The 21,964-nt window shown below is 39.5% G+C and overlaps 1 protein-coding gene across 1 annotated transcript in view; it reads left to right on the top strand.

Moving 5' to 3' along the window:
• LAMB4 (laminin subunit beta 4) overlaps positions 1-21,964 on the top strand; it is a 129,245-nt gene that overhangs the window by 93,956 nt on the left and 13,325 nt on the right. Inside the window, exons 24-33 of the mRNA XM_075274149.1 lie at positions 488-714; positions 1,698-1,794; positions 5,212-5,584; positions 6,955-7,118; positions 7,886-8,100; positions 10,454-10,657; positions 12,688-12,832; positions 16,518-16,583; positions 19,923-20,121; positions 20,842-20,980. Coding sequence (XP_075130250.1) covers positions 488-714; positions 1,698-1,794; positions 5,212-5,584; positions 6,955-7,118; positions 7,886-8,100; positions 10,454-10,657; positions 12,688-12,832; positions 16,518-16,583; positions 19,923-20,121; positions 20,842-20,980 — 1,829 coding nt within the window. The remainder of the gene's footprint in view (positions 1-487; positions 715-1,697; positions 1,795-5,211; positions 5,585-6,954; positions 7,119-7,885; positions 8,101-10,453; positions 10,658-12,687; positions 12,833-16,517; positions 16,584-19,922; positions 20,122-20,841; positions 20,981-21,964) is intronic.

Raw genomic sequence — 21,964 nt, 5'->3', positions numbered from 1 at the left:
AAAACCTCTGTAAGCTTTCTGTGAAAAGTGCTGAATGAAAAAACGCTTTTTCCCGCAGCGCTCTTGCTATGAGACTTAGATGGGTTTTCTCACCAAAACATTAATGACATATCTAAGACGTAATGTATGACAGGTGAGAGGCCTCCATCTATAGGGGCAATGGTGGTTTCTCGACAACTTGAGATGGTCTCTGACTGCTGTATTCAGGTGGAGATTGTTTGGAGAGGCAGTCATGTATGTCTGTGGCTCTCTCCATTCTAATATATGAGAATTTGTGAAACAGCTGAGGGTGCTCTGGATATGCCAAGTGACTTTGGTGGGAAACCCCTTTAGGTCAAGATAATAGGATTAATCTTATTTTGACAAACAGAAATAATCCCAGTATTCACCAAGAGGCTATGTTCATGTAGTCAAAAAGGAAATCTCTTTTCTATGTCACAAGAGATGACCCTTCATTTTAATAATGTACCTATTTTTTCTTTCCAAGGCTGTGTTTGCAATCCATTTGGAACAAATGCACAGAACTGCTCCATTTATGAGGAAGTCGGAGAATGTGTCTGTGACAGGACTACAGGGCAGTGTCCATGCATCCCTAATGTGGTTGGCATTAGCTGTGATAAATGTGCTCCTGGATTCTGGGGTTTTACCAATGGAAAAGGATGTAAACCTTGTAATTGTTACCTAAATAATTCCTATGGAAGTCAATGCAATCAGGTGTGAAACTATGTGACTCTGGCATACATTACTCTGTATTCAATCCTACACTGGTATACTCCCTATATTATGTAATATTCACACATTACCGTGATGGATATTCTCTCTGAAAAGAACCTAGTGAATGGGTATACATATTAGCATCTTCAGATAAACAATGAAAGAAGTATAGGCTTATTCACATGACAGTGAAAAACAGCTTTCTGATGGCCATTTTTTCAATGTCCGTAACATGGCTGTTTTGAGAACACATTGATTTCAATGTGTCTATCCACATGTCCAACTTTATGACTGACTTGCTCTGTCTTTGTTTTCACAGATACATAGACCCAATGGAAATCAATGGATCCATTTTTAATGGATGTAGAATGGAATGACGTTCAAGTCTGTTAAAAATGGATTTGTGGGTTGGGTCAAAAACTGATGTATAACAATCGGTCATCAAAAACCGAAAAATGGAACGTAATGAATGCAAACGGCTGTCAAAAACAAACATAAATGGCCGCATTTAACATATACGTTCATCAAAAGCATCACTGTAATGTGTATAAGGCCTATGGTGAAGTTCACATCTGCATATGAAGCTGATAGCAGCTTCCGTTGCAAAATCTCTTAAAAAGTGCTCTCCGTTGCGCAAATGACTAAGATTAACATCCTCTGTAAAACAAAGACATGAATGCAGGAATTTTTCATTTAGCAAAAATATAGACACAAGAAAAGAAGCCAAATAAACCCCATTATAGAGAATGGGATATTTTGGACTCCATGATGTCCATTATTTTAAACATCCAGTGCTTTCATTTTTTTCCCTTGTTTAGATCCTATAATATTTCATCAGATGGGACCTGCCTACTATATGGAGTTCAATACCAGTTTTCTGTAAAAAAGGGTTTGGAGTGACAATATTGCCAATACCTGTTATGGGAAAACCCCATTCATGCAATGGTTTCCAGTGTAACTTAAATCTTGCTTTTATTTTCTAGTTTACAGGTCAATGTCTATGTAAAGCAAAGTACAAAGGAAGAAAATGTGACCAATGTGAAGACAATCACTATGGAAATCCAGCCATTCAATGTATACGTAAGTGATTAAATACATTTATATTCAATTTGTATTCATATAGCGCCAACGTATTCTGTAGTGCTTTTCAAATCACAGGGTTCATGTACAAACCGAATGGAACATAGAACAATAAAATGATTTAAGAGAATCACAATAGAAGTGAGGGGTTACAATCTGAGAGGAAACAGGGGTGACCCAAGATGTAAAAGTTTCTCCAAAACACAGCGCATACTCTGATTCATTTCTCTTGGTTACTTAGGTTTTTTTCACTCCTTCTTCCTTTCTGTTATGGACACTCACAAAGGTGGATGTGTTTACATCCAGAACAGCACGATATTACCAAGAAATCTCGGTTAGGAAATCATTGAGCTCCCTTCTAGACGGCGATATAGTGAATAGTTACCTGTGGTACTGTTTTGGTGGGTATCTGTGCCAGTGATGGAGTGGCATCACTCACACGATGTAGTCTATTTTCATCATTATTGCGAATGCATGGAGGTGTGTCTTATGGAGCTGTCGGATTGGTCTAGGAGACGATATAGTTAGACACTAAGTCCCACTTTTGCGCTACTGCGCATGCGTAGAGTTGTGGTTTTAGGAGCTCCCTGATTGGCCATGAGGCATTGCTAGTTAGGTTGGCAACGAGTGTCTACGTAGGTGGGAGGAGGAGGCAAGTGCCGACATGATGACATTATTAGAGGAACAGTTACAGAGAGTACAGGATTGGTGGATTCCCAGACTGGGCTGTGTATCAGATGCCTCAGTCAGGTGGCCAGAGGTATGAGTGTGGTCCGTGGGAGTGGCAGAGATTGCTCCAGGATTGGTTGATACATAGGGATGTGGGTGGAGACTCCCCTTTATACGGCAGACCTCTTTGCACGCACGTTACCGCCCGCACCAGTGTGGTCACCCATTTTGTGTTTCTAATTATCGGCCCCTGATGAGTCAATTGCTGATGAAACACGTTGGGAAGTTTGTTAGGGTCATTGAGAGCGAAGTTAGCTTCATGTACTTGTTGTAACATACAGCAATAGGTGCTTGTGGTTCACAGAGAGATATCCAGGTTACCAGACCCCGTTGGTGTAGCATTAGGTCAGTAGCCTCGGGCTAGGTTGCCAGGTTATACTCTAAGTATACATCTGTTGTGAGCCACAGCTTTACCACTTTTACCTATTCTGATTGTTCATTTGACGTGTCTAAGTTGGTCAAAGGGAGTTAGGGTTCCACTGAAGGGATATTAAGTTTGTGTAACTCCTTATTTATTTATATCCAATTGCCCGTCCCACTGACCATCATTATCGGACATAGTCTGATATTCTTCACATATAGTGGATGACTTCAATTCTTGATTTAGTGAATAGTGACCAAGAAGAGTGATCTTTTTTAAGTATTGAGATTTTAATGGTATTAATAAAAGTGATGTTTTAGCACATTTATTCTTCCAGTTTTTTGGATGCCAGTGAATTCTATCTTGCAACTAGGAAGAGACAATATTTACAAACCAGTAAGATGTAAAAGTGCTTTACTGTACACTGATCCCGTCATTTATTATAATACAAGGTTGTATAAATAAAGCTACATGAGCCGCTATCTATGTATGTACCCATGTAACATGCATGTGGTGTAGAGATTAGTGTTGAATAAAGGGACCAAGTTCTGAGGAGTTAGAGGAGGGGAGTTCATGTAGTTTATTTTTAACATATAACGTGAGAATCCTGCCTAAAATATTGTGTTATCGCAGCAAGATTTTAACAGTGGATGTATGGTATTAATCTCACTGACCTTGCAGCTCAGGAAATGTCTTAGAAGGAAGAGAGAGCATGTGTAAGGGGGCATTCACATGGAATAACGCGGCGCTGATTCTGATACGATAACCTGCGTCAGAATCAGCGCTGCAAAACAGAATCCTGTTGACTTCAATGGGTTCCATTTAATGCGTGTAACACATTGAAATCAATGGGAGGCTTTTTAACCCATTGATTTCAATGTGTTACGTGCGTTAAACGGAACCCATTGAAGTCAATGAGATTCTGTTTTGCAGCGCTGATTCTTACTCTAGTTATCGTGCCAGAATTAGCGCATCGTTACTCCGTGTGAATGCCTCCTAAGGGCCGAAATGAGAGATGAGGAAGGAGATATGAAGTGGTGCAGCCCTATGGAGAGCTTTATGGATGAGAGTGAGAAATTGTTTGAATAGTATTCTATGGTGGGTGAGCAGCCTGGTCATGTAACTGGCATAGGGTGGAGGCATCCATGTAGCAGAAAGATGCATCTGGGTGCTGCATTCAGAATGGATTGTACATGGTAGAGATTCTAAAGAAAAGAGCGTTTAGAAGATGATTAGTTATGTTTCAAAGAATGTTATCACTTACGACATCTCACATTAATTTCTAAATCACCATCTTATAGGATTAGTACAAGACAACAAGGTAAACAAGCATCCATTTTTAACCAATTCTGCCGCAGGCAGTTTTTTATTTTTGCCTTTGACTTCCTGTCTTCCAAACCCCATTACTTTATTTTTCAGTTCACAGAGCCATATGAGGGCTTAATGTTTGAAGGACAAATTGTACTTTGTAATAGTTCCATTTATTTTATATAATGTACTGGGAGACTGGGAAAAAATTTAGAATGGGGTTCAATTGGAGAAAAACTGCGTTTGTGCAGACTTTGTTTTTACAACGCTCACTGTGCTGCCTGAAATGACATATCAAGAATATTCTATGGGTTTTTTTAAATGTTTTAACCCCTTAAAAAAATCCAAAACATTGCAAGAAAAAAATTCTGAGACCCGTAACTTTTTATATATATACATGCATAAGGCGTCTTTTTTTTCTAGGGACAGATGTACTTTTTAGTTATACCATTTTGTGGAATGTCTGAAGTTTTATTTTTTATTTTTTTGTGAAATTCTTAAAGAAGACCTTTCATCAGATTGAGCACAGGCAGTTCCATATACTGCTGGATAGCCGACAGTGCGCTGAATTCAGTACACTGTCGGCTTTCCCGATCTGTGCCCCAGGTAAAGCGTTATCGGTCCCGGTACCATAGCGCTTTACAGTCAGAAGGGCGTTTCTGACAGTCTGTCAGGAACGTCCTTCTCCACAGCAGCACCTATCGTGCTGTAGAGTGTGAGCGGAGAGGAACGCCCCCTCCCTCTGCTCACAGTGCTCGTCCATAGACGAGTATTAAAATACAATACATTTCTTTTTGCTATGGGTACATTAACTGTTTTTGTAGCTTACACCATCCAGATTCATTTAGAACTTTTTTCCTGATTGAAGCAATTTCATCGACATCTTACCAACATAATGAATGTAGGAATTGTTAATATTAATAAACAGAAATTATTATTTCAAAAAAATCTAAAATAAAGTTTGTATTCAATATAATAATATTTTAATATATGACACAACATATTTTGTCTTATTTCAGCTTGTAAGTGTAACTTGGAAGGTACTCAGAAGCTTCTCTGTGATAAGGAGACTGGTTCATGTAACTGTAAACCTGGGGTAACTGGAAGACACTGTGACCAATGTGCTCCTAAATTCAAGCAACAGTTCCCTGAATGTCCGCCATGTCACATGTGCTTTGATCAATATGAAACAGAAGTGTCAACTCTATCAACTTCTGTCCATGCTCTGGTAAGATTAGCAGTGAATATTGGTCCCACAAGATCATCGACAGGCTGTGATATCCAGATGAGTATCCTCCAAGATAAACTTTCTGCCATAGAGAAAATCTTTCGGAGTCCAATTCTTTCACCTGAGAAGTACAATAAAGTAAAGAAATTCTATGACAGCATACGGTAATATCATCTTTCTATGAAAACATTTAGCTTCTCTTAATAGACATAGGCATGTCTACCGTTTCAGCTGAATATTGTTGATTATTATGGTAAAGTCTGTAGTGAAATCTTAGAGTGCAGTTAGACAATGTACAGCATACCGTCAGAAAAAAAACATGCAAAAGTAAGGCAAGAAACCTAAGTGTGGTCAGAGCCTCAGGCCAGACTACAAAACAGCGGTTAGCCGCACACATAAACTATAATGGGGTCCATCAGGTTTCCACTATTTCTATACTGAAACCAGTGGAGACAAAAGTCCTCCATGCAGGATTTTTCTCCTCGCCGATTTCTGTGGCAATAACAGACTTGGCTCTCCTATTTGTAAATCTTAGATTGCCAATAACAGAGTTACACACCACCACTAGGTTCACACCAGCGTCCGGTCTCCATTCCCAGATTTCCGTCTTCTGCAGGCAGAGGACAGAAACCTGTCAGACCATGTCCAGCCATGAGCGGTGGGGAGCGTTTTGTGAAACCGTTTTTTTAAAACCGGACACAAAGTTCTGCATGTCCGACTTTGTGTCGGTTTAAAAAAATAACGGTTTCGCCTCAGAGAGCACAAAACGCTCCCCAGCGCTCATGGCCAGACACTTTTCAAACCCATCCATTTGAATGGATTTGAAAAATGGCTGCAGGTTTCCTTCTCCTGCCCAGTTTCGGGCAGGAAACGGAAACCTGAAAGTGGAGATCCCGGGCACAGATGTGAACGAGCCCTGTGTTATCTGTACGTCTTAGATAGGCAATAACAGAGTTAGCTGTTCTAGCTGTATGTCTGTAATTCTGTATTAGAGCAGGAATGCAGCAGTCTCAAGCTTAACAACAGCACAGCTATACCCTCATGCCTATCTATTGATATCACTAATCTGTCTATGTAATTGTTTATCTGACTAAATTCTCCTGTTCTAAGTATTGTTTGCAAGCTTTTCAGGTGTGTGCTCTGTATGATACAGTGAGATGAATCACAGATACTTCACTATCTCCACCATTACGGTCTGCAACAAGCTTCTGATGGATGATGTTTGCAGCACCTTATATGGTCTATATGACATCAGCACTGTAAGGTGTCCACCTACCACTGTCTATTGTCTCTTCTATATTTTCTGTTGAAACGTGGTGGCGGCCATTTTAGTCCATCCCAGACAAATCGCCATTTGATTTCATTAAAAACTATTTGTAATATTCAGTTCAAACTTGTTTGTGACAAAGCAGTTCGCCCATCTCAGCTTCTAAAATATGCTTCAAATTCTACGTGAACATTCTTTCAAGAGTCACATTGTGGACGTAGTACACGCAAATCTATTACTAAGTTGTTCTTTTTTCACATGTTACAGCCAAAGAGTGGACAAAATAAAGATACCAGATTTTGGAAAATTTAATGAAATAGCAAAAATTAATAAAACTATTTCAGATATGGGGAAAGAGATCGATGACTTATTTACTGAACTTAATAAAATAAAGAAAAAGAAAGAGAAAGAAAGCACAATTAAGGTTAAAGGTAAGAAATAGAAATACTGTTTTCTCTCTAAGAAACTATACACTATATTTGAAGACAAGAATTTGGTTTAATTCTTACACTGAAGAGAACTCATTTGTATTCATGACATTGTAAAGATCACAGTTTAGAAATCCTTATACTAGATTCACATTCTACATTCATATAGTGGAAGATTGTTTAACAGCAGTGACACGGCCGCATTACTTTCAATGTCTCTGAATGGGAGTTATACACATAAGGGCTTGTTCACATCTGCGCCCGGTCTCCGTTCTGCAGGTTTCCGTTTCCTGCACAAAACAGGGCAGGAGACGGAAACCTGCCGTCATCTTTCAAACCCATTCAATTGAATGGGTTTGAAAAGTGTCCGGCCGTGAGCGTTTTATGCTCTCCGTGGCGAAACTGTTTTTTTTAAACCGGACACAGAGTCGGACATGCAGTACTCTGTGTCCGGTTTTTTAAAAAAAGGTTTTGCTGCGGAGAGCTCAAAACGCTCACCGGCACTCACGGCCGGACTTGGCATGACAGGTTTCCGTCTCCCTGCATGCAGAAAACAGAAACCTGAGAAAGGAGTCCAGACGCTGGTGTGAACCCAGCATAACCGATATTTGACAATCTGTTGTCTATTTCTGTTAAACTATTCTATGGGAATTGAAGATATTGTGGTTAGAATGTTTTGTATTTTTATCGTAACATCTGAACTATTTTAATCTCCATATGCATTAGCTATTCAATGAGGAAAATGACTAGATATTTCTATTTCTAAACAGATATACAAGTGTCTTTGGAGACCATCACCAAACACTACAAAACTTCTTTATCAGCGGTAGAGAGAGCCCGCAATGCTACAACCATTTCCAGGACAGCAACAAAAACCAGAAAAAATATTTTAAATGAGTTGAAAAATCTAGACACAAAAGACAAGAAAAACATTGACAAACTAAATAATATGAAATCACTACAAATAAGCAAAATGAATGAGATGGTAAGAGTCAAAGGTTTGATATATTTCTACAGTACAGAACAGAAGTAATTGGGCATCTCTGCCAATCATGCCATAGGGCAGTGTGGGTAACCTATAAATACTTATATCTGTATAGCATATGAAGTGACTACTTTTATATAAAAATAGATTTATGGAGTGTAGATTGATAGAGTTCTTTTTTCTCAATTGATTGACAGTGGCATTTAGACTAAAGGAGGGTGACTATATACTTCAGTGACTGTTGGCAAAATATATTCTTCAAGATTAGCCCATACATGTATGATAAATTGTTGCCAGACATCTCTTAAATTCAACACACCAAATTATTTGGCCATGATTAGAGATGAGCGAACGCCGTTCAATCAAATTGGTATTCGATCGAATATCAGGCTGTTCGAGGTATTCGATTCCAATCAAATACCACACGGCAAACGTAGTAAAAATTCGTATCCCCTCCCACCTTCCCTGGCGTGTTTTTTGCAGGGGAGGTGGGACAGGAACTACACCAATGTAGACATTGAAAAAACACATTGCCGAAAACGTTTGACTTCGGATTTATAAGAATAGCGGCCACCATCTTAGTTTAATTTTGCGGCTTGGAGACATAGGGACAGACATGCTTCTGAGGGCTAGATAGGTATTAGCTTCAGCTAGGCAGGGAAAAATTGAAGAACAACAGCTCTTTTCAGAGCTATACTGCAGGGAGAGGAGTCGATAGACATTCAATCCAGCTATCCACGGTGTGAGCCCCCAAACGCCAAATTGGGATACACAGCAATTCAGTCCAGCTATATACGCTCAACCCAGCTTTCCTTGGTGTATAGACCATAAAAATCGCATTACTATACATCTAAAAATGCGTAAGGCTAACTCAAAGGGACGAGGACGGGGGCGTGGAAATGCAGATGGGGAGCAAGGTTGCGGTCAACCAACAGTGTCTCCCGTGCCTACTGTTCTGCAGAAGCAAGCATTGCACTTCCCCACGCAAAATTACGTGCGTTATACGCCCGTAACGACCCATTGAAATGAATGAGATCTGTTTTGACCCAAACTTGACCAAACTTTCATATCTAATTTTATCTCTTATTTCATTTTAAAATGCAATAGCTGCTCTTTAGCTATATTGAAAGGGAGTATCCCTACCAGTGTCGCACTGGAGTGCCTAGGGTCCACTAATAAAAATAATTCTGGGGGCTCACTATATAGCTACATGCAAGTATAACCAGACACTAGCTCTCTAATTCCTAAAATGTTGCCAACATTTATTTTCATTAGTAGCTTGCTACTTGACCATTGCCTTTTATTGTTCCTGGGGTCCTGTTAGTAGCCTGCTACCTGGTTGTTGCCTTGAAATATGGCTCTTTCAATAATATTGGTGACTGGGGCCCATGCAGTGTAATTGAGAAGATGGGACCCAGGGAGGAAGTATACTGGTTTGCCTGACTCTCCAACTAGATGTAAACTCAGTTTACCAGTGTGTCTGGTGATATTTAATATGTATACCTGTCACAGTATTTTTTTTTTTTTTTACTTTTATATATAGTCTAAGGAAAAGGGGGTGATTTGAATTTGTACTTCTTTTTATTTATTTGTGTTACCATTTTTTATATTGTATTTATTGGACCCCCTAGGCTAATGCATTGCAAAATATTGACATTTGTATGACAGGCTACATAGAACAGCTGTCATACAAATCATAGCCAAACAAGTCTGGCAGTGTTCAATAGGTTCCCTCCTGGCTGTCATGGCAATGGATTACCAGCCCTGGATCTCATACTGGGAACCAGCAATCTTATCCAAAATGGCGGCATCCATGTACCCATGTGTGAGAGGCGTTAATTCCTGAGATAAGTGCTTGCACTGATCATGGGCATCAGCACCGGGTCACTGCTGTATAATACATCAGAAACCCAGTGACTATAATGGCTGCTTAGCTCCTGAGGGTACATCATATTTAAATACCTGACACCCACTGTACTATTACAGCTAATGTCTGGAATGGGGTTAAGTAACCTCTGAAGTATATTACACTTGCCTAGCATGAACTGACTCTGAAATTATTTTGACTTTAATAAATTCCATTAATACTACTTCCCTTTTGGACAATAAGGTCTGAAGCTGAGGAGCTACAGTGGACAGCATTTTTCAAGCCATATTTTCCTATTTTCTTCTAATTCTGCACCTTTTTATGCTTTGTAGATAAGATTTATCATTTGTTTGTACCTATTTTGAAGCCTTTTACACATGGCTTTTCACTTTGCTTTTTTATCAGGGAAAGTGGCCATGGATTATCAGCAGTAACATTTTATGATATTTATCTTTGAAGGAGAATCTAACGGTTTTGTTCACTTAGGTTTGTGGAACAGTGTGGGACTTTCCATGCGATATTTCACCGTGTGGTGGAGCTTTATGCCTAGATAAGTTTGGAAAGAGAAAATGTGGTGGACCAGATTGCAATGGAGCTTTGCCACTGGCCAAAGATGGCTTGAAGAAAGCAAATGAAACAGATGCTAAGTTAAAGAGTGTTGCAATCCATCTTCTTGACGCTGAGCAACAGGTACGTAAAAACGCTGAGCAAATAGAAATATTGAATGCTTAAATGGAGTGGGGGATATTAAATGACTCAAAAAGTAAAGATATTATAGGTTCTTATTAGAATTCAGCTAAAAAAATCGGTTATCCATGGACCCCTACTATAAAACCAGTAGAGAGAAAAGTCCTTAGTCTTAGTAGAGAGCAGAAACATTGACTGACTCTTGTCTCTGTTTTTATTATGATATTGTAGCATGAAATTTGTCTTGTAGAATAAAATGGGTGGCTGCGGGGAGTAAAAAGGTAGTCTATATAGAGAAATGTGCATATGATAGGGGTAAACATGAGAAAAGATCTGCAGACCAAGTACACCAAAGGGTTGGTCTCCTTATCTATAGATTTATCTACATTGCTAAATGCTGAAGTAAGTTACTTCTAAAAGTAAGGGGACTGAAATCTTTACAGGGGTTATTGTGAGTCACATTCATATCAAAACTCCTGAAAGGCTGTTAAAGTAACTGGTAGTGATTCAAGCATAGAAAAAGACCTTAATGATTATCTTAATCTGATTGCTTTCATGTGCCCCCCTTCCCCTCCCCTTACTAGAGCTGCTGCTTATCAGCATGGGGGGAGGAGGGGGTGGCAGGCTGGGAAAATAATCTGCCTTGTTTTTTCTTCTAGTAACTGACAATATAGTTCATTCTTACTAGAAAAACCAACTTTATAATTCTAAAAACTGAAAATAAGGATTTTTTTCAACTATACTGTCAAGTCCCCGGCTTTTGTTGACTATAATCTATATTCAACTATGAGTGGTACTTGGGACCAGATTGAATTGAAAGTGAAAAATTGTATATTTTCAGATATTTAACTGCAATTATACCAATGGCATAATTATGCCATTGTATAATATTATAATTATAATATTATAATAATAGTATATTATTAGAGATGAGCGAGTACTGTTCGGATCAGCCGATCCGAACAGCATGCTCCATAGAAATGAATGGATGCACCTGGTACTTCCGCTTTGACGTCGGCCGGCCGCTTAACCCCCCGCGTGCCGGCTACATCCATTCATTTCTATGCGAGCGTGCTGTTCGGATCGGCTGATCCGAACAGTACTCGCTCATCTCTATATATTATCCAATAATCCAATAATAAAATATCATCCAGTAATATATCATCCAAACTGGCACTGCTAAGAGGTCATAACCTCTTATGATGCATATAGAATATTGCTAGTATTTATATCTTATTGTTGTAAGTGCTTATGGCTATAATTGAGGGCTTCCGTGGCAAGCCACAAATATGTGGGTCACGGACGACATGGCCTATCCCTGATAAGCTGAAAACTATATTTATGGGCAATGAATAGATGATCACCTGCAGAGACCTGGCTTTGAAGAGAGTGACTGAGCAAGTATGTCTACCAACACCCATCTCAATAGTTGGACTGTGCACAGTGTTCTACCCTTTACATACCAAGTGGTGCTATAACATGAAAGTAGAGATGTTTAGGGTCAATTGTTATTTTGTGCTCATAATTTGGTGATTTACTTATAGAAATCTAATATTTTTCATGGGACAACCCACGTAAGACTCCTCAGTTTGTTAAAACAATAAAAGTGACATATGAGTCCTAATCCTGACATAATACATAGGATTCTTTACAGCCAGAATCAGGGACAAAACAATAGTGACCACAATGCTACCCTAGGCTAAATGCACATGACTGTGTGCTTTGTCAGTTTGCTACCTTTGATTTTAATGGGTCACACACTAAGCATAGCTTTGCTATGTCTCCATACACAGTGTGTGCATTTTATCACCAGTTTGTGTAAATGAGTTCATCATTTGGCAAAGCGACAGGAGTTACCAGCCAATCCTATGTAACAAATAGTAAATAAATGGGCATTGGGCAATAAAAGAGAAATTGGCATTTGTCTTATTTAGCACTCCTGTCAAGGATTTCAATGCTTATACCTTTGATAAGTTAATAAATGAATTCATAGCTTAAGCACAATGGGTGAAATTGCTCTTCTTTGGTTTCAGATTGAGAACATCAGGCACTTAGCAGAAGACACAAAGTTAAAAGCTTCACGACTGAACAAAACACTGAGCAAAGCCATGAGTCGAGTAGAAGCTGACAAAAATCGCTCCAAGGAACTTATAAAGAATGTGAAAGATTTTCTTTTGGGTAGGTGTCATTCAATGTCACTTAAGGAGGCATTCACATGGAGTAACGCCGGGCGTGTATCACAGCCGTACACGCCGGTGTTACGGCAGACTGCCGAACACTTCCCATTCACTTCAATGGGAGCGCTCGTAAACGCTGCTGTTACCAGCGCTCCCATTGAAGTGAATGGGAAGTGTTCGGCAGTCTGCCGTAACACCGGCGTGTACGACTGTGATACACGCCCGGCGTTACTCCGTGTGAATGCCCCCTATATGGTTTTATTATGAGCTATTTATGTTTTTTTACTTATGGGTTTTTAAAGAATTTCTCCATTTCTAAAAATAATTTAATAGTTTAGGTTTATAATTCTAAGAAACTTTTATTGATTTATTTATACTTTCTAAGAAATACTTTCATGCATTTTGTTTTGGTCATGAGAAAGACTGGCCATTATCACATCCGAATCTGCTGGCCATCTGAAGTATGTAGGCGCCTCCCAAGTCTATTTCAACAGCAGATGTTAGTGAAAAGAGATTTAGGGCATGCCCAATTATTTTGTTATCAGGACAGATAACCTGCCTCCAGAGCTGTCAGGCTGTGTGTTATTCCCCTTTACCCATTTAAAACTCATGCACACTTGGCCAAGCTGAGCGTGAATGTATATGTGTGGGGGGGGGGGGGGGCTCAGGACTGGGGAGGAATAGCAAACTATTTAAAGCCGTACGTTGCATATAGGCAGCGTTTAATATTTCCAGCAAAGTGGATGGCATTCTGGCTAATCCCATCTACACATTGCAGAAAAAAATCTACAGAGGAAATGCTGCGATTTAAAAAATGCTTGTGTTTATTGCAAATCTCAACAAGTCAACTATACCTATACAGAAACGCTAGTGTTACCTGTATAGGTATAATAGAAGCAGAAAATCCTCAGAGGAAAACTCTGCAGTTTTTCTGTGAAAAATACTGCAGAAAAACGCAATGCATTTCCCCCTCAGTCTTTTCCGCAATGTGCTGCAGTTCGCTACATGGATCCAGAAACCTTAAAAAATTAAAAACGGTTAGAAATTGACATCAGTTTACATGTATGGTGCATAAATGCTTCTGTATATCTATACTTCCTTTTTTACTGCCACAAAATCAAAATTATGATGCAAATAAGCTTACATCTAGAGGGTTAGTTACATGACTGGTCTCTTAAAAACAAAGCAACAGAGTCATCATCAAATGACTAATTCAGAGTTTGAGGCTACAGAAGTAAACAATGAAGGTGTCCATTCAAAGTGTTAGGCTCCTTTCTCATGAAGTAACGTGCCACTCATATAGACACATACTGTATACACTTGTCAGAGCGCGGCGCTTCAAAACAGATCCCATTGATTTCAATGGGTGCCGGCTAACACGCGCTTCACATTGAAATCAATGGGAGGCTTTGTAACCCATTGATTTCAATATGTAGCAAGCGTAAGCCGGCACCCATTGAAATCAATGGGATCTTGTATACGTGTCTAAATGAGCGGCGCGTTACTCTGTGAGAACGGTGCCTTAGGTCGGGCTCAGGGGCAAAATGGTGGCTCAGTGGTTGGCTGGAATCCTGGGTTTGAATCCTGCCAGGAACAACATCTTTAAGGAGTTTGTATGTTCTCCCTGTGTTTGTGTGAATTTCCTTGCAATCTACAAAGACTTACTGATAGGAAGAAAAAAAATGTAAATTTTGATCCCTATATGGGGCTCACAATCTACATTTTAAAAAAAAGTGTTAGGCCAGGCCCCCACATGGCCACAGGGAAAACATTGCAGAGTTTTACAGTCCCTGAAAAGTGGATGGGACTCTGGCAAATTTCATTCACACATTGCAGAAATGTATGCATTGTGGGAAATGCTGCAATTTCCTAAAGCATCATGTTACTGGAAATCACAACATGTCTGTAATACCTATGGAAAGGCTGGCCATTTCCCTATGGGTAAAATGAAAGCAGAAAGTCCGCAGAGGAAAACTCTACAACTTTTCAGTGAAGAGCGCTGGGGAGAAAAAAGTAAGATGTAAGAGTAGCACTGGGTTAAATATGAGATAAATTGGAAATCTTATTTGTTACTTAAAAGATATTATAAACTCACACAATGGTACTCTGTGGGGGTCTTTGCACTTGAGTACAGTATTATACAAGCCATGGGAGAACAGAATGTGCCAGTACTGTGACCAGGGGGCCCTAGAAGACGAGACCCACTTCCTGCTATACTGCACCAATTACTTAGCTGTGAGGGCCGTCTACTTCCAAAGACTCTCTGCCCACATCCCAGAATTCACATCTGCAGATGAGAAGATGAAACGCTACATTCTACTGGGAGAAGAGGAGTCGACTGTGGAGATCGCTGCCCAATACGTGCCCAGCTGTCACCAACTAAGAGGAAGATGAGACCCCACGGACTGTTATACCCTAAATCACCCACCCCACCCCCCCATACCCACTACTCTGCCCCACAACCCCAACTCCCCCCCACCCCATTTTACTAGCTTTGGCAATGCCAAATATCTATTCAGACATGCCAATAAAGCTTGTTTGATTTGATTTGACCCTAAGGATACTCAAACTCCCAACCCACGGAATGACAGACACCTGATGGATTCATTATAAAACCACAATGCAGGTCAATGTATGCTGCAGGATTTTTGTGTAGCATGTGGATGAGATTTGTTAAAATGCTGGGCACCAACAGTAGCTAGCAGACCCCATTGACTTTGTTTTGACTTATAATGGATCCATAATCCGTCATCGTGTCTGTCTTTTCTATGGAAGGAACAGTACAGTCCTGTGCTATCTTACCAGTTAATTACGACAGAATTTCCGATGGAGGATATAATTTGAGTGAGTGGGAAAAGCTTGGAAAGAAATTATCCTTTTCACACGTGAGCACTCAATTTTACACATGACTTGTTAAATGATTTATCAGATTACTGCCCCATGTGAATGTAATGGTGGAATGCATGTGAGGTCACCACTTCATTCACTTCTAGGGCACTGATGAAGATAGTCAAGTACAGCGTTCCTTCAGTTCCATAGAAAAAACTGGAGTGGTGGCCTTGCATGTTCATCACCACTTTATTCACAAGCAGTTGAGGACCCGTTCTTTAGATTGGAATATTTACTGCGAATAGCGATAGTATTCGAACAAGTACGAGTATTTTGAATACCGTAGTATGCGCTCGAATACCTACTCGATCAAATACTACTCGCTCATCTCTGATAGATAGATAGATAGATAGATAGATAGATAGATAGATAGATAGATAGATAGATAGATAGAATAATGAGATGCATCAAGAAAGGAACTCCCTGTTCCCAAGACTCTCATAGAGGAGAATGGGAGCTGCAGAAACAGTGCAGCACATTTAGCGATGCAGTTTCTATTACTGTGAAGCTACAGAAACTGTGTAGCTTAGCTGTGCTACACTTTTTCCATAGCTCCCATTCTCCTCTATGGAAGTTATAAGAACATCATAGAGTAGCGTCAATTGCCAAGAGGGGAAACTTTCTTTGATGTTGTGGCTGATCTGTGTATAATGTAATTACAAATAATTTATTAGAAAATGATTCCAGTTAAAACTATGCAGGTGATTTTTATTAGAAATAAGGATTCAGTATTTCTGAAGTATGGTATATAAGTAAATGTTCCAGTAATTGCTGTTGCACTGGTTATTTCCCTATAGATAGCATACCCATCCACCAATGCCGAAGAAACAGTCAAGGTATCCCTAAGACGCCACAAGAATTTGGTAAGCTTTATCTAATACAAAAACTTACTTTGTTAGCTAAGTGCCTAAATACGCATATAGTATTTATGTGGTTTTTTCATAGCAGTCTTAGGTTAAAGGGGTATTTCCATCTTAGCATTTATTGCTATGTCCACAGGATAGGCGGGGCCACATCTTCCTCGAGAAAGGGGCCCTGTTTACACTGCAAGTAAAAAAAGAGGGCCGCACATGTCCTAGTTTCTCCATTCAATTGTAACCAGACAGTTCCGAACATTTTTAGACTTTCAAATGCTTGCAGTCAACAACAGGACCTCTTTTTCCAAATAGATGTGAAACTAAAATATATCTGGTATTCATGGTATATCCTATGAATGTTATCTCAAATCTGATCAGAAAAATACATAGGTATATGCACCTACACTGTAAACCAAAAACACTAAATAAAGGTGCAATAAAATGTAACTTTTATTAGATATTTTAAAAGCTGATATAAACCTCCTAAATAATGAAGTTTAAAATAGTAGGGTAGGGTGTACTAGGTGATTGCTTGAGTAGCTAGTGCAAGTTTACCAATAGGTGCAGTCTAGATAGTTATATCTCACTTCACTTCTGACATGCACCCAATAGGGGTTAACAACCATACACTTGCTAAGACCAGTGGGGCAACGCTAAAACCCCAACTGATCTCTAAACTTGAGGGCTCCTTTTTGTCCCCCGACACTAAAGCTAACAATCACCTAAATAAATCATTCATTCACACCAGAGATTAGGTCGCACTTCAGTGAAGATCCCTATATAGTCTGACGCGTTTCTGCTAGTATATCTTTCCTAGCTCATCAGAGACAAGGCGGGTAGACGCTTAGGAGCGGTGATGGTCCGACTCCCAGCTAATACGACGATGTAATAAGTATGCTAGCCGGCTGTAATATATAGCCGCTAATTACAGCCGGCTAGCATACTTATTACATCGTCGTATTAGCTGGGAGTCGGACCATCACCGCTCCTAAGCGTCTACCCGCCTTGTCTCTGATGAGCTAGGAAAGATATACTAGCAGAAACGCGTCAGACTATATAGGGATCTTCACTGATGTCCGACCTAATCTCTGGTGTGAATGAATGATTTATTTAGGTGATTGTTAGCTTTAGTGTCGGGGGACAAAAAGGAGCCCTCAAGTTTAGAGATCAGTTGGGGTTTTAGCGTTGCCCCACTGGTCTTAGCAAGTGTATGGTTGTTAACCCCTATTGGGTGCATGTCAGAAGTGAAGTGAGATATAACTATCTAGACTGCACCTATTGGTAAACTTGCACTAGCTACTCAAGCAATCACCTAGTACACCCTACCCTACTATTTTAAACTTCATTATTTAGGAGGTTTATATCAGCTTTTAAAATAACTAATAAAAGTTACATTTTATTGCACCTTTATTTAGTGTTTTTGGTATATCCTATGAATGTTGCTTTAAATGCCAAGATTATGCATTGCGGGAAACCGCGGCCACAACCTATCACGGTTTTTCCCACAGTGCTTTATACAGACACTCTGCAGTTTTCCTCTGTTGTGGACTTTCTGTTTCCATTATGTCTATAGGGAAACTGCCTACATTTCTGTACATATAATGGACATGTTGCGATATCCAAATCCGCCACAGTTTTGGAATGTCAGCTGCATATATTTTACGCAATATGTGGATGGGACTTTCTAAAATGTAGGTAGGACTATAAAACACTGCGTCTTTTTCTGCAGCGGTCAAACCGCAGTGTTTACACAACCTCTTGCACTCAACTATATTACAGAGCCTGCTTTAGGCCCATTTTGTACATCCCTATGTCTCAAATTTTTGGAAGATCCCATTTTGTGGTGGTATTCTTCTCTAGTAGTATTGCCCAGTGCACAGATACTTTGGCCTTATTTACATGAATTTACAGAAAAAGCAGGTTTCTTCCTTTTCATTTGTGCTTCATCATGATCTCCCATATTGTAGATATGTTGCACTTACCAAATCTAAACACAATGTGGAGAAATAGGAGTTGGTAATACAAATCTGTATTTTCAGGTTTCCTTGTCATATATGACTTTTTTTCAGATCCCAAATACAATTGTATAAACAAACTCTGAGGCTTGAGGCCCCACATGGTGTAAACGCCAAACCGCAGTTTTTACCGTCACTAGCGAATTCCATTCACACCTTGCAGAAAAATACACGCAGTGGACACGATGTAATTTCTAAAATCATTGCAGTTTTGGAAATTTTCAGAAAACTTTCTGTGAAAAGCACTGTGGAAAAAAACACGATGCATTTCCGTAGCATTTTTTGCTGTGGCCCACTACATGGGGCCTTAGCCTGAGACTACATTACTACACACTACATACTAGCCGTGATGTTTTTTTATTGGATGTCACAACGCAACATTAATTTCATTGTCAGTGTAGGGGGTCGTTTCACATGACTGTCAAAATATTGGTCATGTCCTATTTTTTGGCCCTTTTCATGGATCGCTCCTTACACTAAAATGTATGATCTGTGAAAACAAGTGCCCCTCTCCAATGTGAAACCATTTTTGTTGCACGGACACAAAGTCCTGCATCTCCAACTTTGTTTCCATGCAAAAAAAAAAAAAAAAATTCATGGCAGAGAGGCTGCATACAGACACCGGCGGTTTGCTTTAAAAATGAATGGGTTTTTTAAGTGACTGCCAACAAGTCGTCCCTATGCAATTTTGCCTGGCTGTTCAACAGACTCACAAAGGAGCGGACATTGGCGCTAGTGTGACCTCCCCCTTATTGAGAAATTTATTTTTTATCTTGTTTTATTTTTTATCTTGTCTTAGGCCGGGGCCCCACGGGATGTAAATGCTGCGATTTGCCCGCTGCGGAGACGCTGCCTAAAAAATTGTGGCGTTTTACTGTGCAAGCAAAGGAGATGCGAATCCCATGCCCACTTTGCGGAAGAAATCGCAGAATGGACATGCTGCGATTTGCAAAGCCGTTGCAGCTTTGCAAATAGCAGCATGTCAATTATATCTACAGAAACGCCGGCGGCTTTCCCGTAGATGTAATGTTAAGAGAAAGTCTGCAGAGGAAAGCTCTGCGAACTTTCTGTTGAAAGTGCTGCGGAAAGAACCACAATGCGTTTAGCGCTTTAGCACTGTGATTACGGCCCGTGGGGCCTTAGCCTTAAACAGACTTTAGGGTCTTCTTTAATACATATCATTATAACATAGAGCAACTAATATAACTTCCACAACTACTTGGTATATCCAGAGAGTAAAACCCTGATTTCATGAATACTTTGATATAGGTGGTAAATAGTACATATATTAGTACTAATATGCTGATATTCTCCTTTTATCTCCTTTTAGGTGCTGCTGCAAGCACAGAAGAAATAGAAAAAATAGCCAATGCAGTCCTTGCTATAAAGCTGCCAGCTGCTCCTTATGATTTAATTAACATGTTAAATAAAATTAAAAAGTATTGTGATGATTACAAGCAAAACAAACTAAACTTGCAGAAGCAACTAGATGAAGTAAAGAAGCTCACCCAGCGAGCAAAAGATGCTAAGTAAGAATTATTCTGGCAAAATTACGGTCATGGTTTAGTTGAGTGATCAGCTGTCCTGGGCTCCTAAGTGGTCATGGGCCTCAGCGGTCTGCATGAACAATATAAGATAGTATGTGATCCTAAAAGTTTCATTCTTAGTAAACTTTTAAAAATTAAAATGAAATAAATTAAAAAAAAAAGAATCAATCAAGACTTAAAGAGGTTGTCCCTTTAAGGATATTTATCACCTATTCACATGATATGGGATATATGTCAGATATCTGGGGTTTGGAAAGCGTGGTGGTCTTGCAAAAAAGACTTTCAGTTATTGGAGGGCTTTACAGAAACAGCATAGCTCCCATAGAAGTAAATGTGAGTTACTAAAACAACACAGTTCTGTGCTGTTATGGAAACAGTGTAGCTCAGACCTATGCTGCTCCTGTAAACCCCACCGTAGCTGAAACTCTAGTAAGATAAGTAGTAGTGCATAGAGACTGAGGAGGCTCATTTAGAGATAGGTGCGAGACCCACCACTAGAAGTGCCATAAATGTCTTATGTAGACGAACCCCTTTAAAAAAAAAAAAAAATGGAAGTACAAGTTATAAAAATGACGTGTGACATATTGACCTGTTATGTCCCCACTTACAACAGTACTAGATTTATATACTCCTATGTGGTTTTCTGGATCTGCAAGTGAATTTAAAGATGGTGTTCTTTTCTTGCTTCTTTATTTTTTTTAGGAGTGCAGTTGAAAATCTTCCAAATGGAGATGAAATTAGAAATAATTTAAAACAAGCTGAAAATGCTCAGAAGAAAACACAAACTGTAATAAAAAATGTGAATAAGGATATCCAAGATATCAGAAACAAACTTTTTCAGGTATAGGCAGGTTACTAAGTCAAGGTTATGCATTATCTTTACTTATTTTCTGCATTGTAATTTTTATTAGGTAGCAATACAAAAAGATCAAAACCAAACCTTAAGATCATATCATACCATAAAAAAATGACCTAACGTCCCCTGAATGTCCCCTTCCCCTAGAGTAGGTTATTAGTATTTAATGGCAGGCATTAACCATGCTCTCCAATTTTCTTCAAAGAGAGACTCTTTATTATTTAGTTTCAGTCTAAATTCCTCAAAACCTTTATTTTTTTTCAATTAACTTACCAATCAATTTGAAGAGGTTGTCCGGGAAATAAATATATTTTTAAAATAGGCCGGGAGGTGGGAAAAAAAAAATCATTCTCGCTTGTCCTCGGTGCTCCAGTGTTCTCCTAGCATGGTCCAGTCCTGCTCTTATGGCATCTTCTCAAAGTGAAACTGCTCACTAGCTGTGACATCCCAGATCCCTTCTGCTGAAGCTGCTGATTGGCCTCAGTGGTCACATGACTTCTGAGGCCAATCAATGGCCTCAGGAACAGACCGCAGGATGTCACAGGTAGTGACGTCATATGCTCTTCGCTGAGGTCACTGACTGGCCTCAACAGTCACGTGCAGTGGGGATTTCTGCCAGAAGGCAACAACGGACTGGGAAGACTCAACCACGCTGGGAGGTGCTGGAGCACTGGAGAAAAGTTTGTTTTTTTTTTTCACCACCCCTGGCCTATTTAAAAAAATCTTTTCTTTTTTTTTTGTCCATTTTTGCCTGGACAACCCCTTCAAGTTATTTTAGGACATTGCTCTATGTCAGGAGTAAACAACCTTATTTGCACGGTGTACAGAGTGCCAATTTAAATGAACTTAGGGTATGTTCACACATCAGTATGCCATCCTTCCGTTTGAATTTAGTTTGACACTTCAAAATGGACTGATGCACATACTGATTGTATACTGACACCTTTTTATCCTAATAGCAAACACTGT

The sequence above is a fragment of the Leptodactylus fuscus genome, chromosome 5 (assembly GCF_031893055.1).
Source record: "Leptodactylus fuscus isolate aLepFus1 chromosome 5, aLepFus1.hap2, whole genome shotgun sequence".
Lineage (NCBI taxonomy): Eukaryota > Metazoa > Chordata > Amphibia > Anura > Leptodactylidae > Leptodactylus > Leptodactylus fuscus.
Note: the sequence above shows the minus strand (reverse complement) of the source record. Positions and strands in the feature narration are given on the sequence as shown.